Source organism: Loxodonta africana, chromosome 6 (assembly GCF_030014295.1).
Source record: "Loxodonta africana isolate mLoxAfr1 chromosome 6, mLoxAfr1.hap2, whole genome shotgun sequence".
NCBI classification, from domain to species: Eukaryota; Metazoa; Chordata; class Mammalia; order Proboscidea; family Elephantidae; genus Loxodonta; species Loxodonta africana.
The window spans coordinates 11,335,719-11,351,182 of NC_087347.1; the positions used below are offsets into that span (position 1 = coordinate 11,335,719).

Here is a 15,464-nt window from a genome sequence, read left to right on the forward strand (position 1 = left end):
CAAAGGAAAGTGAGTGGGTCATGAGGGAGTACCCGTGCTGGAAGAACCACCACACGGACCAGCAATTCCGCTTCTAGATCCCTGCCCACAGAAAACACGTCCACATGAAGACTTGTGTGTGAATGTGCACAGCAGCATTATTCGAAATGGTCAAAAAGTGGAAACAACCCAAATGCCCATCAACAGATGAGCAGATAAATAAAATAGGATATATCCATATAACGAAATGTTATTTGGCAACAAACAAAGTACTGATATATGCCACAATGTAGATGAACTTTGAAGACATTATGCTAAGTGACAGAAGCCAGTTACAAAAGAACACATATGATTCTAATGACAGGTAATGTCCAGAAAAGGAAAATCTATAAAGACCAAAAGTAGATTAGTGGTTGTCTAGGGCTGGTGGGAATGGGGAGTAACTGTAAACAGGTATGAGGCTTCTTTTCAGGTTGATGGAAATATTCTAAATTTAGACTGTGGTGATCATTGCACAATTCTGTGAATATATTAAAAATCATTGAGTTGTACTGAAAACAGGTTTTTTTTAATGGTACGGTACCTCAACAAACCACCACTCATTGGTCAGTCTGTCGTACTTTGGCTTGTGTGTTGCTGTGATGCTAGAAGCTATGCCACCAGTATTTCAAATACCACCAGGGTCACCCATGGTGGACAGGTTTCAGCAGAGCTTCCAGACAAGTCAGACTAGGAATAAGGACCTGGTAGTCTACTGAAAAATACTGGCCAGTGAAAACTTTATAAATAGCAGCAAAACATCTAGTGGTAGAAGATGAGCCCCTCAGATTGGAAGGCATTCAAAACACAACTGGAGGGGAGCTGGTTCTTTAAAGTAGAGTTGATCTTAATGACATGGATAGAGTCAAGCTTTCAGATCTTCACTTGCTGATGTGGTATTTCTCAAATGAAAAGAAACAGCTCCAAACAACCATTAATAATTGGAATAAACAAAGTACGAATCTAGGAAAATTGGAAGTTGTTAAATACGAAATGGAATGCATATAAACAACTTGAAGAGGAATGGCGCTGCATTCATCATCGAACAGCACATTTTAAAATCTATCCCGAAGTACAACACTGTCAGTGATAATACCCATATGTATACAAGGAAGACCAGTTAATACAACTATTATTCAAATTTATGCACCAATCACTAATGCCAAAATGAAGAAATTGAAGGTCTTTTACCAATTTCTGCAGTCTGAAATTTATCAAACATGTAACCAAGATGCACTGATATTACTGGTGATTGGAATGTGAAAGTTGGAAACAAAGAAGGATCGGTAGTTGGAAAATATGGCCTTGGTGATAGAAATGATGCCAGAATTTTGCAAGACTTATTCATTGCAAATACCTTTTTCAAGGTATACATGTGGATCTCGCCAGATGGAATACACAGGAATCAAATTTATTATATCTGTGGAAAGGGACGATGGAGAAGTCCAATGTGAGAACAAGGCCACGGACCAACTGTGGAACAGATCATCAGTTGCTCACAGGCAAGTTCATGTTGAAGCTGAAAAAAATTATAACAAGTCTACAAGAGCCAACGTATGATCTTGAGTATATCGCACCTGAATTTAGAGACCATCTCCAGGACAGATCTGAGGCAATGAACACTAAAGACTGAAGACCAGATTAGTTGTGGGATGACATCAAGGGCATCATACATGAAGAAAGCAAAAGGTCATTAAAGAGACAGGAAAGAAAGAAAAGACCAAAATGGATGTCAAAAAAGAACCTGAAACTTGCTCCTCAATATAAAGAAGCTAAAACGAATAGAAGAAATGAAGTAAAAGAGCTGAACAGAAAATTTCAAAAGGCAGCTCGAGAAGACAAATTAAAATATTATAATGAAATGTTCAAAGACCTGGAGTTAGAAAACCAAAATGGAATAACATGCTCAGCATTTCTTAAGCCAAAAGAACTGAACAAAAAATTCAAGCCTCAAGTTGTAGTACTGAAGGATTCTACAGGGAAAATATTGAACGATGCAGGAAGCATCAATAGAAGATGGAGGGAATGCATAAAGCCATATACCAAAAAGAATCGGTCGACCTTCAATCATTTTAGGAGGTAGCATAAAATCAAGAACCGATGGTACTGAAGGAAGAAGTCCAACTTGCACTAACAGCATTGGCAAAAAAGAAGGCTCCACAAATTGACAGAATACCAATTGAGATATTTCAACAAACTCATGCAGTGCTGGAAGTGCTCACTTTTCTATGCCAAGAAATTTGGAAGACAGCTACCTGGCCAACCAACTGGAAGAGATCCATATCTGTGCCCATTCCAAAGAAAGGTGATCCAATAGAATGCAGATATTATCGAACGACATCATTAATATCACACACAAGTAAAATTCTGCTGAAGATCATTCAAAAGCGGCTGCAGCAGTATATCGACAGAGAACTCTCAGAAATTCAAGCCAGATTCAGAAGAGGATGTGGAATGAGGGATAGCACTGCTGATATCAGATGGCTCTTGGCTGAAAGCAGAGAATACCAGAAAGATGTTTACCTGTGTTTTATTGACCATGCAAAGGCATTCAGCTGTGTGGATCACAGCAAATCACGGATAACATTGCAAAGAATGAGAATTTCAGAACACTTAATTGTGCTCATAAGGACCTGTACATAGGTCAAGAGGCAGTCGTTCAAACATAACAAGGGAATACCGTGTGGTTTAAAATCAGGAAATGTGTGAGTCAGCGTTGTATCCTTTCATCGTACTTATTCAATCTGTATGCTGAGCAAATAATCAGAGAAGCTGGACTATATGAAGAGGAGCACAGCATCAAGATTGGAGGAAGACTCATTAAGAACCTGCAATATGCAGATGACACACAACCTTGCTTGCTGAAAGTGAAGAGGACATGAAGTACTTACTGATGAAGATCAAAGATTACAGTCTTCAGTATGGATTACACCTCAACATAAAGAAAACAAAAACCTTCATGACTGGACCAATAAGCAATGGAGAAAAGATTGAAGTTGTCAAGGATTTCATTTTACTTGGATCCACAATCAACGCCCATAAAAACAGCAGTGAAGAAACTGAACGACGCATTGCATTGGGTAAATCTGCTGCAAAAGACCTCTTTGAAGTATTCAAAAGTAAAGATGTCACCTTGAGGACTAAGGTGTGTCTGACCCAAGCCATGGTGTTTTCATTCATCTCATATGCTCGTGAAAGCTGAACAATGAATAAGGAAGACCAGAGAAGAATTAATGCCTTTGAATTATGGTGATGGCAAAGAATACTGAATATACCACGGACTGCCAGAAGAATGAACAAGTCTGTCTTGGAAGAAGTATAGCCAGAATGCTTCTTAGAAGCGAGGTTGATGAGACTTTGTCTCATGTACTTTGGACATGTTATCAGGAGGCATCAGCTGCTGGAGAAGGACATCATGCTTGGTAAAGTAGAGAGTCAGCGAAAGAGAGGAAGATCCTCAATGCGATGGACGGACACAGTGGCAGCAACAATGAACTCAAGCATAGCAACGATTGTGAAGATGGCACAAGAGAGGGCAATGTTTCGTTCTGTTGTACACAGGGTCGCTATGAGTTGGAAGTGCCTCAAAAGCACCTAACGACAATCTCAACAAAGCTGTTAATAATAATTAAAAGAGAGAGAGCACTGGAAGGACACTAGATATGATTCAAAGAGTATCTGATTTTAACATTTCTGACGTAGAACAGTTCCAAGGCATGATAGGGTCCAGACTGAGACTACAGGGGTGGGTGGCTGGGTGTGTGGACAATGAACCAGGCGGCTTTCACCCTGACTGCCACAGGACTTCCCAGGCTCTACTGTGATTATTCATGTATGTGCACAGCTCCTACAAAAGGCTGTGAAACCTTGAAGGCTGAGATTCTATCACATTTTATTCACCTGTATTTTTTACATCTATCTAAACCTCTAAATGCCTGAGCCATAATCTAGCACTTGGCTGGCACTAGACGATGTTTGGTAGGAGAATATAATTATGCTTTTAGAACGTCTTCCTCCATCCACAGCAGCCTTGAGCAGGGCAGTAGAGTGGGTAAGAGGTAAGGTTTGGAAAGTCACGTGACCTCTCCTAAGTGTCAGCTGATAAACAGCATCTACCTCTTGCGTTGCTATGGGGAGTAAAAAGGAGGCCTGGCGGTGCAGTGGTTAAGAGCTCGGCTGCTAACTGAAAGGCCAGTGATTCGAACCCACCAGCCACTTTGTGGGAGAAAGATGTGGCAGTCCAATTTCGTAAAGGTGACAACATTGGAAACCCTATGGGGCAGTTACACTCTTTTCCACAGGGTCGCTATGAGTTGGAATCACCTCGACGGCAATGGGTTTTTTTGTTGTTGTTTAAATAGTGGCTTAAGACAAACTCAAATTTGGTTTTACAGGAGCCACCATTGCACAGCCTACTCACCTGAGGCTGAACTTCTGTAAGGCCCCAAGGATATTCTCTCTGGTGATGACGTCCTTGTTTTCCTCCTTCAGCCTTTCCTCCAGCATCCTCAGCACCTTTGTGTTCTGGGCAAGGTAGAGGCGGCCTGAAAATACAACCAGAGATGAAACAGGACTTAGGGCAAGTGAAAGACAGAAAGGGTTTGTCTTGCATTAAATTAAGTTCATGTTCCAAAACATACTGCCTGCACATAACACGTGTAGAGTTTGGGTAATTTTATGGTCTTAAAAAGTTATTAAAACATATTTCTCCTACAAAGTTGATTTTAGCCCATCTCTATCTAATGAACAGAAAACCACTCTTCTAAGTTATCTAAACATAATTCATTGTCACGATTTTGTGGAGAGTGCTGTGTTTACCTGCAATCTTAACCATAACAGTCAGATCTAAGGGGAAAAAGGGAGAGGGAGAAGCCCCTCTGCCTTTACAAAGAGACAGCTAAGCAGTGCTTCTGGTCACACTCCCTGCCCCACCTAGACATGCCCATGTACTGGAGAAGAGGTTAGGACCTATACCTGGGACCCTACAACTGGCCGTGGAATGTCACTAGTCTATTGTGGTCCTCCATATTGATACAAACAAACAAAAAAAAACATTGCCATTGAGTTAATTCCAACTCATAGTGGCCCTACAGGACAGAGTAGAACTGCCCCACAGGGTTTCCAAGGAGCTCCTGGTGGATTTGAACTGCTGACCTTTCGGTTAGCGCCTGCAGCACTTAACCACTATGCCACCAGGTTTTCCACACTGATACAGAAGACATTAATTTCAGATATAAATGTTAACAGTATGATATGAATGGTCCCAGCATATAACCTGGTTTATAATAAATGTTTGACAAATAGATGGAAAAACAAACAAATGAATGAATGAACACATTTTTGGAGTATCACATATTCGCACTTTGAAAACTCCCTTTATTCATACTAAAAAGAGCTCAAAAATATTAGAACTTGTGGGAAATAATGACATTTTATAAAAACATTTTGAATTTAGTTATGGTAGCACGCCTCTTAGGAATTTTCAAATCCTCCTTGATTTAAGAGGTCATTGTCTTTTGAAGAAAACGATGCAGTGCTTCCTGGAATCAGCTCTAATTGTTTCACTAACCTTACTTTAGCTTTAAGTCGAAAATTATAGAAAGTGCATTAGCCCTACACCCTTGCAAGCAATCTAAAAAGTACAGTTACAAAGCTGGAAAGCTTACAAAATAAAAGCAGAAGGCTTACAAAATAAACTCCCACACCCTCAAAATTACTGACATCAACTAAAGCACTCTGACAACAACTGATTTTCATAAAAGACCTTAGATGCACTAAAACTGCGTCAGATGCATTAAAGATGCATTAAAGATGAAGAAACTTGTATTATCTCTAAGAAAGTTGGGGAGAGTGTTGATTTGCAAAGGGCAGAACTTCAGTGTCTCAGCAAGACCTGGCTCTCCTCTGGAGAAAGCCTGCCGCCTTACCTTCTGCGAGTGATGCGAAGGCGTTGATGAGCCGGGCCATGTATTGGCGTACTGCCTCGCTCTGCGACTGCAGCAGCTGTAGCACGCTCCTCTGCAAGAGAGGCCCCGAGGGGAGACGTGAGTGAGAGGGCAGTGGGAAACACAGACACGGGGCTCCTGGACAGGTTTGGGTGCCCTTCTCTGGGTGAGTGCCCTGGAGGCCAATTAAACAAACGAGAGCAAACATTTCACCTGGACATCTTGATTTCCAATGGGGACTTGGCAACATTTGACAAAAATAACTGATCCAGACTTCCAAATTAAACGCGTTAATTGTATAAGGCACTGAGAATGGCGACCAGAACAAAGGAAGCATTCTAGATTGTTCGCTGTTGTTGCTGTTTCAGGTTAGCATGGCAGACCTAACGCTGCATCTGATTTCGCTCCCTCCCAAACCACAGTCAAACCACAGTAAGTGGATTTTTAAAAGAACAAAATTCTCAAGGTGCGGTGCAATTACTCTGCGTGTGGCCTTTCTAGCCATAGGCTTAGAACTCCCACCCAGGTATTATGTGATAGGGTAATTGTGGCCTATCAAGGAGACTGGCCAGTTTTTCCTTAAAGACAGCCAATTCCAGAGCACAGAGGAGCCCACCGTTACTAACGAAGGAGAGACCCAGGGCAGGAGACTCGAGGTGGGCTGGGGACATCCTGAACGTTCTGGGCCTGAATTGTAACTATTACTTCCCTTCTAATAAACCCCATAATTGTGAGTATGGTCTGTGAGTTCTGTGTGGCCACTGCAATGAATTATCAAACCTAGCAGAAAAGTAGAGAGTGCTGTGGGAGGGATAGCTGGTGTCAGAATTAGTAAGGATAGCAGAGAGAGGACGCATGTCTGACTTCCGCCTCACTGGATCGGCCTTGGGCTGTTGATCTCGGTTCTCCTTCCGCCTTGTGGGGTAGGAGATCAGACACCTTCCCCAAGCCGTTTTTACGGGAAAAAACAGTATCAAAAATTACAGCAACACAATTTTAGAAGCTGGAAAGCAGAATGGTAACAGACTTAGCCAGCCCAAGAAGGCCAAATCCCTGGACAGCAAAGCTGAGACATTACACAATTTATATCAAATAATCCTCAAAAGGCTCAAGGATCAGGGAAAAATAAAGAAGAATGAATGAAAATTGTTTAAGAGGCAGTTCCAACTCCATGCTACTCAACAACCACCTCCCAGCATAGATCCAGGGGGGAGATTCTCTTTAGAGGGTAACACAAAGGGTCTCTGGACTGAAGGAACCCCAGGCACGGTTGAGGAGAGGCTCTCTGCCAAAATGGGGGTAGCATCTATATGCAGAATGAAAGCTGAACAGAAGCCAACCCTAGGCCTCTTCCCCAGCTTGACTCCCAGAACGCTGCCATCACACACCCTCACTCTCTAGGCAGGAGATGGTAGCTCTTCTCTGAGGAAAATGACCAAAACCGAAACCAAACCCATTGCCATCAAGTTGATTCCAACTCACAGTAACTCTAGAGGACAGAGTAGAATTTTTCCATAGGGTTTCCAAGGGGTGGCTGGTGGATTCAAACTGCTGACCTTTTTTGGTTTGCAGCCAGATGCTTAACCACTGCACCACCAGGGTGCTGGGAAATGATCAGCCCAAGAGGAAAGAACAAGAGGTTCTGACTTCGGAAGTTCTCAACAGATGGCCCACGTGGGGCACCCTCAGTTGAACACTACATCTACAGGACACACTGTCACACTCAGACCTTCCCGCCAGCCTTTTAGTCCACCACCCTAAACCATTAGGAGGCAACCAAGGACCACTAGGCATCTGAGGAAAGTTTCTAACATGGAAAATAGAACAAATGAAGAAGAAAAAAGCAACTCTGAGAAAATAGGATTGTACAGGGAAAAGAAAACAAAAAATAAATCAACTAAAATCTGTCACTAATATCTTCAGAGATAAAAGGCACTATGTCCTATCAACAAGACAGGACACAAAAAACTCAACAGAAAGTTTGGAAAATAAAGATGAGGAAATCTCCTGGAAAGCGGAGCAAAAAGAAAAAGATGGAAAACATGAGAGAAAAGAAAATTCAAGAACAAGTTCAGGAGGTCCAACATTCAGAAAGGGAGAGCAAAGACAACAGGAGGGAAGTAAGGAGTCATGGACAAACCACTCTAGGAAGGTTCCCGGAGCTAAAGCCGCCAGGTTGCAGAGGCCCACAGAGTGCTCACCGCAGTGGATCAAGCACACCTTGTGCAGCACATCAGTGGGACATTGCCTAACTGGTGAGAAAGAGAAGATTCAATGTGCTTCTAGAGAGAAAAAAAAGCAGGTCACATATGAAGGATCAGAAATCAGAATTGCTTTGGGCTTCTCAATGGCAACACTGGAAGATAGAAGACAATGGAGCAATGTCTTCAAAATTCTGAAGGAAAGTTATTTGCAAACCAGAATTCTATACAAAGGATAAAGACAATTTCAGACATATACAGTCTCAAAAATATACTTTCCATGCATCACCCTTTCTCCAGAAGTCATGAATAAAAGATGTCCTGCACCAAAACAAGACTACAAAAAAAAAAAAAAAAAAAAGATGATATGGGATACTGGAAACAGGAGATCCAATTCAAGAAAGAGGCGAAAAGAATCTAAGGGGGTCTGTTGAAGAGAGATGAAGAAGCCAGCAGATGGCTGACTGAGTCTTCTCAAGACAGTGACATGTTGAGGGCTGTCCTCAAGATGCTTACTGCCATTATACCATCTCTATTTTGGTAAGATTTTTATTGAAGTATAACTTCCATACAGAAAATAGCACAAATCAGAAGTGTACAGCTTGATGAATTTCCAAAAAGTGAACATGTAGGTAACCAGTACCCAGGTCAAGAAGCAGACCATTCCCTTATGGTGCCTCCTTCCAGTCTCTGCCTCACCAAGGGTAACATCTCTCCGACTTCTAACATCATAGGTTAGTTTTACCTTGCTGAATTTTTATATAGATAAAATCATACGGTATATATTCTTTTATGCCTGACTTTCTTCATCCAATGTTGTTTATGAGATTCATCCATGCTGTGTGTTGTGTTTCTTCTCACTGCTTTATGTATCTCATTTTACAAATACATCGCAATTAACATACCATTTTGCTGTTGATGAACATTTGGGTTATACCCAGTGTTCTGGTTTTTATAAGCAGTGCTGCTATGAACATTCTTGTGTGTCTTTTAGTGAACAGATGGACATATTTCTGCTGGGTGCAGACCTAAGAGTGGTTTTGCTGGGACACAGAGTGTGCATATATTGTCTTAATAAATACTGCCAGTGTTCCAAAGTAGTGCACCGTGTACCATATTTTTCAACAGAGAACAAATGCCTGGCTGAGATGAGTCCAGATGCTTATCTGATCTGGGCTTGAATAGCTCTGACCATGTCCCAGCTCCTCCTTCCATGCCCTGCTGGGTGGATCAGCCGTGGGCAGGCTCTGCCCCCACAGAAGCATCCTCATTTGATCAACTCTTCAGAACTAGAATTAGACCAAAACCAAATCCACTGCCGCTGAGTCGATATCGACTTATGGCAACCCTATAGGACAGAGTAGAACTGCTATAATCTTTACAGAAGGAGACTGCCACATCTTTCTCCCAGGGAGCACCTGGTGGGTTTCAACCATCTACCTTTTGGTTAGCAGACAAGCACTTTAACCACTGCGTCACCAGGTGGGCTCAAAAGCCAAAATCACAGAGCAGCTCCTCAACCCCCTTGAGTATAAATATTGCTGCCAGACGACTTGTACCTTCAGGTTTCCCAGATGCCCTGTTTTCCAGGACTCTCCCCGACCTTGACCACCAACGTCCCCAGAGAGGATGGTATAAGTGCCCAGGGGAGCTGATGACTGACTATGATCTGGCGACTGTGTTCACACTATCTCTTAGATGCCTGCATTTGACAGGGTCAGCAATGCTCTCGCCTCACAGAGCCAGGATTGTGCTGGCTGCTGGGTTGGTGAGGCCAGTTAGGGTGCATGTATAGATGGTAAAACTATAAAGAGAAGAAAGGAACTGATTAATGCAGAAGTCAGGGTGCTGGTTGTCTCTTGAAGGAAGGGAGGGGGATATGATATAGGAGTTTCTGAGGAATTGGTAAGTTTCCACTTCTCAATCTGGGTGGTGGGAACACAGGTATTTGCTTTATTATTATTCTTTAAACTGTCCGTATGTGTTTTATACACTCATCTGTGCAAATGATGTATTTCACAACTGAAAACATGATTCTGGAAAATAAGAGAAAATTTCCTAGACTGAAGGAACTGTGCTTTTGTATAACTACATATATAGCACTAGATTCTTGAATGTGGAAAATTTGACATCACAACACCTTCAGCAATGTGAGATGTAACTATACAACATCAAAACAATCAGTTAAAAATGAAAAGCTGAACTCACTACAATTTGATTCAACGTTTTTGGTCTGGAACAGTCGTTATCAAAGTGTGTCCCCTGCACCAACAGCATCAGCACCAACTGGAAGCCTTTTGGAAAGACAAATTCTGGGGCCCCATCCCATATAAGAAAGCTAGACTATAAGAAGAACACAGCATCAGGATTGGAGGAAGACTCATTAACAACCTGCAATATGCAGATGACACAACGTTGCTTGCTGAAAATGAAGAGGACTTGAAGCACTTATTGATGAAGATCAATGACCATAGCCTTCAATATGGATTACATTTCAACATAAAGATAACAAAAACCCTCACAAATGGACCAATAAGCAACATCATGACAAACAGAGAAAAGACTGAATTTGTCAATGATTTCATTTTACTTGGAATCACAAACAACGTCCACAGAAGCAGGAGTCAAGAAATCAAATGATACATTACATAGGGCAAATCTGCTGCAAAAGACCTCTTTAAAGTGTTCAAAAGCAAAGATGTCATTTTGAGGAATAAGGTGCGCCTGACCCAAGCCATGGTATTTTCAGTCACCTCATATGCATGCAAAAGCTGGACAATGAATAAGGAAGACAGAAGAAGAACTGGCACCTTGAATGATGGTGTTGGCAAGGAATACTGAATACACTATGGACCACCAGAAGAACGAACAAATCTGTCTTGGAGGAAGTACAGCCAGAATGTTCCTTGGAAGCAAGGATGGTAAGACTTCGTCTCATGTACTTTGGACATGTTATCAAGGAGAGACTAGTCCCTGGAGAAGAACATCATGCTCGGTAAAGTAGAGGGTCAGTGAAAAAGAGAAAGACCCTCAATGAGATGGACTGATATAGTGGCTGCAACAATGGGCTCAAACATAGCAACGAATGTGATGATGGCACAGGACCAGGCAGTGTTTTGTTTTGTTGTACACAGGGTCGCTGTAAGTCGAAACCGACTCAACGGCACCAGTGGCACCTAACAACACCACCCTGTACATATCAGAAATTGTGGATGGGGCCCTGTAATCTGTTTGAATGAGCCCTACAGGTAGTAATGCTACATACCCAAATTTGAGAACCACTAGCTAGAAAAGCCAGCCAATTACTTCACTTCCTGACGGAAAGGGTCAATTTTTTGGCATCATGGTGACACACATCCATGCTACATAAGTTTTCCTGCTCTGCAGGTTCTCTGACATCTTCAGAGAACTCTAGCTCATTTCTTATTGGAAAAAAAAAAAAAATTCAGAGCCACTAAAAACAATGGCACAAGTAAAAATCGACCCTCTTCTCAATGGCTACAAAAGATCAAAGCATTTTGGCAAATAGCACATAACATGAAATCTAAGTCATCTTTCTGAGAGGACACTTCGTTTTTTTTATATAAAAACAAGAAAGAAAAAAAAAATACTGCCAATTAAACTGTAACATGCCATTGACTCTAGGATGTACCTCAACTTCAGAGATGCTAAAATGAGGGGAAAACTACATCTTAGACTCAATGAAATATGATAATACGGAAAGAATCACTATTGGATTTACTCTTTAAATTAAGAGTCTATAAGTCATCATATATTATTCAGCTGCTTTATAGCTGGCTTCAGTATCATTAGAAATACAAACAAACAAACAAACAAAACAGCACAAGAAAGTAAGCCAAGAAAACGAGAGACTGTTGTTCAAGTTTAATACAGCTCTTTTCCACATGAGGAATTAGACTATGCTCGAAGACCCAACTCTTGAATTTTACCACCTGTGTGCACATGTTGGTCATTTTCCCAGGGTGCCGTTCTGACAGCGAGCACTGACACTTCACTAGGTGCACACTCTAAAGGTAACAACAGGGAGATAAAGGATGCAGAGAATTCTGGATAAAAATTCAATTGCAATAACGAAACACAGTGTCTTCTTATATGTTGCACGTGCAAGGTCCTGACCCTGCTCCTCTCCAGTGAAGACTGGTACAGGAAACGGGGAAGAAGGTGGGTGGGGAGTAGGGAGAAAAAAACTTGTACTGACTACTCCGTGCTGGGAACTGGGTTCAATCCTTCCCACACATTACTCATGCACTCATCCCAACAACCTCCTCAAGTAGATAACAGATCCTTTTCACAGGTGGGTCTCAGATGGAGTAGCTTGCTTAAGATCATCTGGCTACTACATGGTAAAAAAAAAAAAAAAAAATGGAACCAGGTTTAACTCACTCCAAGTCCAGTACTTTTCCTACGACATTAGACCTCTGTGGTCTAGAGCTATACAGGTAGCCCCTGCCTTACAATGGGGCTCTGTTTTCAACGACTCCGTTGTAAGTTGGTTCTGACAAAAGTCAAATACCCCATTTTTTTTTAGGTTTTCATTTTTATTGCCTTTTCTTATCAGTATCTTTATAAATCTGATCTTTGTTTGTCTTTGAGGGTTGAAATGTTACATAAAAACTTACAGATATATTTTAATACATACATACATAAAAAATACACAAATCATTAAAAAAAAAAAAGGATGGTCGTTAAGGACAGTTTGTCGTAACTCAGACACATCGCAAGTCGGGACTACCTATGTACAAATACGGTGTTTAAACCAAAACAAACCTGTTGCCGTAGAGCTGATTTCAACTCAGCGACCCTACAGGACAGAGTAGAACTGTCCCATAGGGTTTCCAAGGAGCGGCTGGTGGATTTGAACTGCCAGCCTTTTAGACCACTGTGCCACCAGGGTTTCCACAGTGTTTACAAGGTTTAAGTCAGGTGAAAAAAATGGAATCTGCTTATCTACCTTGCCCACCATAGGTCATGCTCAGTTTTCGAAAGGTAAGCAGTGGGGTGAGGGCAAGAGTAGGGAACTGAGAATAGGAAAAATGGCACAAAGCAGCTCCAGTGCTGAATGGACAGTTTTAACTTGCTTGGGACTCTTCACTAGAAGCAAGAAGTGGGCCACTGTCCAGGTAGAAGGCAGACCTCAGCAGCTCACAGGACCTTAAGGTCGACACATGGCCACTATGCTGAACGTGCCCAGAAATTAAGGTCCACCCCCATCCCCAATCTGTTAAGATCACTGTCCAGAAGTGAAGCCCAGGCCAGGCTCTGGCCCATCTTGCACCGACCTGGTTGTTGCTGTGACAGTCCAAGAGGTCATTGCTGATGTAAGCTTGCAGGACAGTCTCCCTCTGCTCTCCAGGATGGGAAGTGGTCAAGCGCTGGAGTAGAGAAAAACAAGATACCTAAGTCTTAACAGGAAAAAATTCCATAGAGTAATTACTTATGCTTTAAACGGCAGCACCAATTACTATATACTAAACCACACAAAATAAATAATATCCAGCTGGGGGCTAGTCAATCAGCCAACCAGTCTACCAATAAGAAATTACCATGTTGCACTCTCTAATGGTGATGTAGGGGATGCTGGAGTCAACTTATGCATGTGAAATCTCCAGAGACGTGAAGTGGTAAAATGGCCAAGTCACATTTGGGGGCTGCTGTCTTTCTGTTGAGTACACTGAGGCCAGGGCGGGGGCTCTGGGCTGGTGTGGAGGAGCAGGGGGTAGGGGACTGGAACGGGGCAGTGGAGGGGGACACACATAAGACCATAAGAAAGGTGTTTATTTTTCTTCGCAATTCTGTGAAAATGTCATTCCCTCACCAAAGGGATACGCTGTCTCACTCAGAGGCTCCAGGGTGGCCTGGACTGACAGGAAGTGTTAAGTGGGCAAACTAAGCAGCAGCTAAAGGTGAAGGTGATTAATTTGAGCACAGAGGCAAACACCCAGGGTAGGGATCACTCAGGTTGCTCCACCCTCAAGAGTCAATTGACCATTCCTCAAACAAAACCCCCACAGACATCACTGATTCCAGGACTCTTCCTGCTGCTCCTGGATGGCTCCTCAGGATACTTCTCCAGACCACATTCCAGGAGGTACTACCGAAAAACTGGAAGTGGAAAGTGAGGAGACCTTTTCCATGCAGAGATGAGGGAATTACTCAAAGGCATTTTGAAGCCCGGGACCCATGAAGGGGTTCGACACTCACACAGGGTGAGTTAAAATGGGCCATTGAGTTAAGGGAGCCCTGGTGGCACCGTGGTTAAGCGTAGTTAAGAGCTCGGCTACCAACCAGTTTGAATACACCAGCTGCTCCTTGGAAACCCTATGGGGGAAGTTCTACTCTGGCCTGCAGGGTCGCTATGAGTCAGAATTGACTCGATGGCAATGGGTTTGGTTTTTTGGGTTGAGTTAAAGAGCCAAGCAGTGTTGGCTCAAGCCAGCAGTTCTCAAAGTATCGTGCAGGAAACACTGAGGGGTCCCCAAAACCCTTCTGGCGTGTCCACAAGGTCAAAATTATTTTCGTAACAATACAAAGATGTGATGTCTTTTTCCTGCTCAATATCTCAGAGGCTATATGCAGTAGGATACTGCAACAAACTGAATACAGAAGCAGATGTGAGAACCCAGCTGTCCTCCATGAAGCCAGGTGTTAAAGGAATCTGCAAAAATGTAAAAGAATGCCACTCCTCTACTAATTTTTGGGGAAAATTTAACTTTCGTCATAAGAAAAATGTTATTTATGTTACCAAGTAATGGATTTTTATTGTTAATTTTGAATGAATATATATTTTAATTTTTCGAAGTTTTAATTTTAATATGGTAAATAATGGTAGAAGAAATTCACTTAAACAAAAGCTCTTTGGGGTCCTTGCCCAAAGCTTGAGAACGAGTAGCTTCAACGGTGATCAATCTGAAGAGTTAAGGAGAAAAGTAACAATCTATACAAGGCCTTACTGCCTTTAAAGACTTGTTGGTTAGTTCTTGCCCTTGCTATGGGCTAGTGTGGCCACCGAGGTCTCTACAGAGGTCAAAGCTCACAACTGTGGCCTGGCCTTAACCACATGTTCCGTAACACATGACCACTGCTAAGTTGCGAGTGTGGTGGATGGCCAGAAAAGTCCCCCAATGATAGAGTCTGTCTCCTGGGGCCTTGAGAAGGCATATATCACATTACCGAGTGAAAGCCAGTGGCAACTGTGCTGTTAATACAGAGATTTTAAAAATGAGGCCAAGTCTCTCTTCAGAAGCTGTTTCACATGTTCTATTTTAACCTAGTTCTTGGT

General features: G+C 42.3%; 1 protein-coding gene across 1 annotated transcript in view; it reads right to left on the reverse strand.

Moving 5' to 3' along the window:
• ARMC9 (armadillo repeat containing 9) overlaps positions 1-15,464 on the reverse strand; it is a 177,808-nt gene that overhangs the window by 87,887 nt on the left and 74,457 nt on the right. Inside the window, exons 12-14 of the mRNA XM_003417916.4 lie at positions 13,465-13,557; positions 5,946-6,036; positions 4,439-4,562 (exon numbers count right to left, since the gene is read on the reverse strand). Of these exons, the coding sequence (XP_003417964.3) occupies positions 4,439-4,562; positions 5,946-6,036; positions 13,465-13,557 (308 nt within the window). The remainder of the gene's footprint in view (positions 1-4,438; positions 4,563-5,945; positions 6,037-13,464; positions 13,558-15,464) is intronic.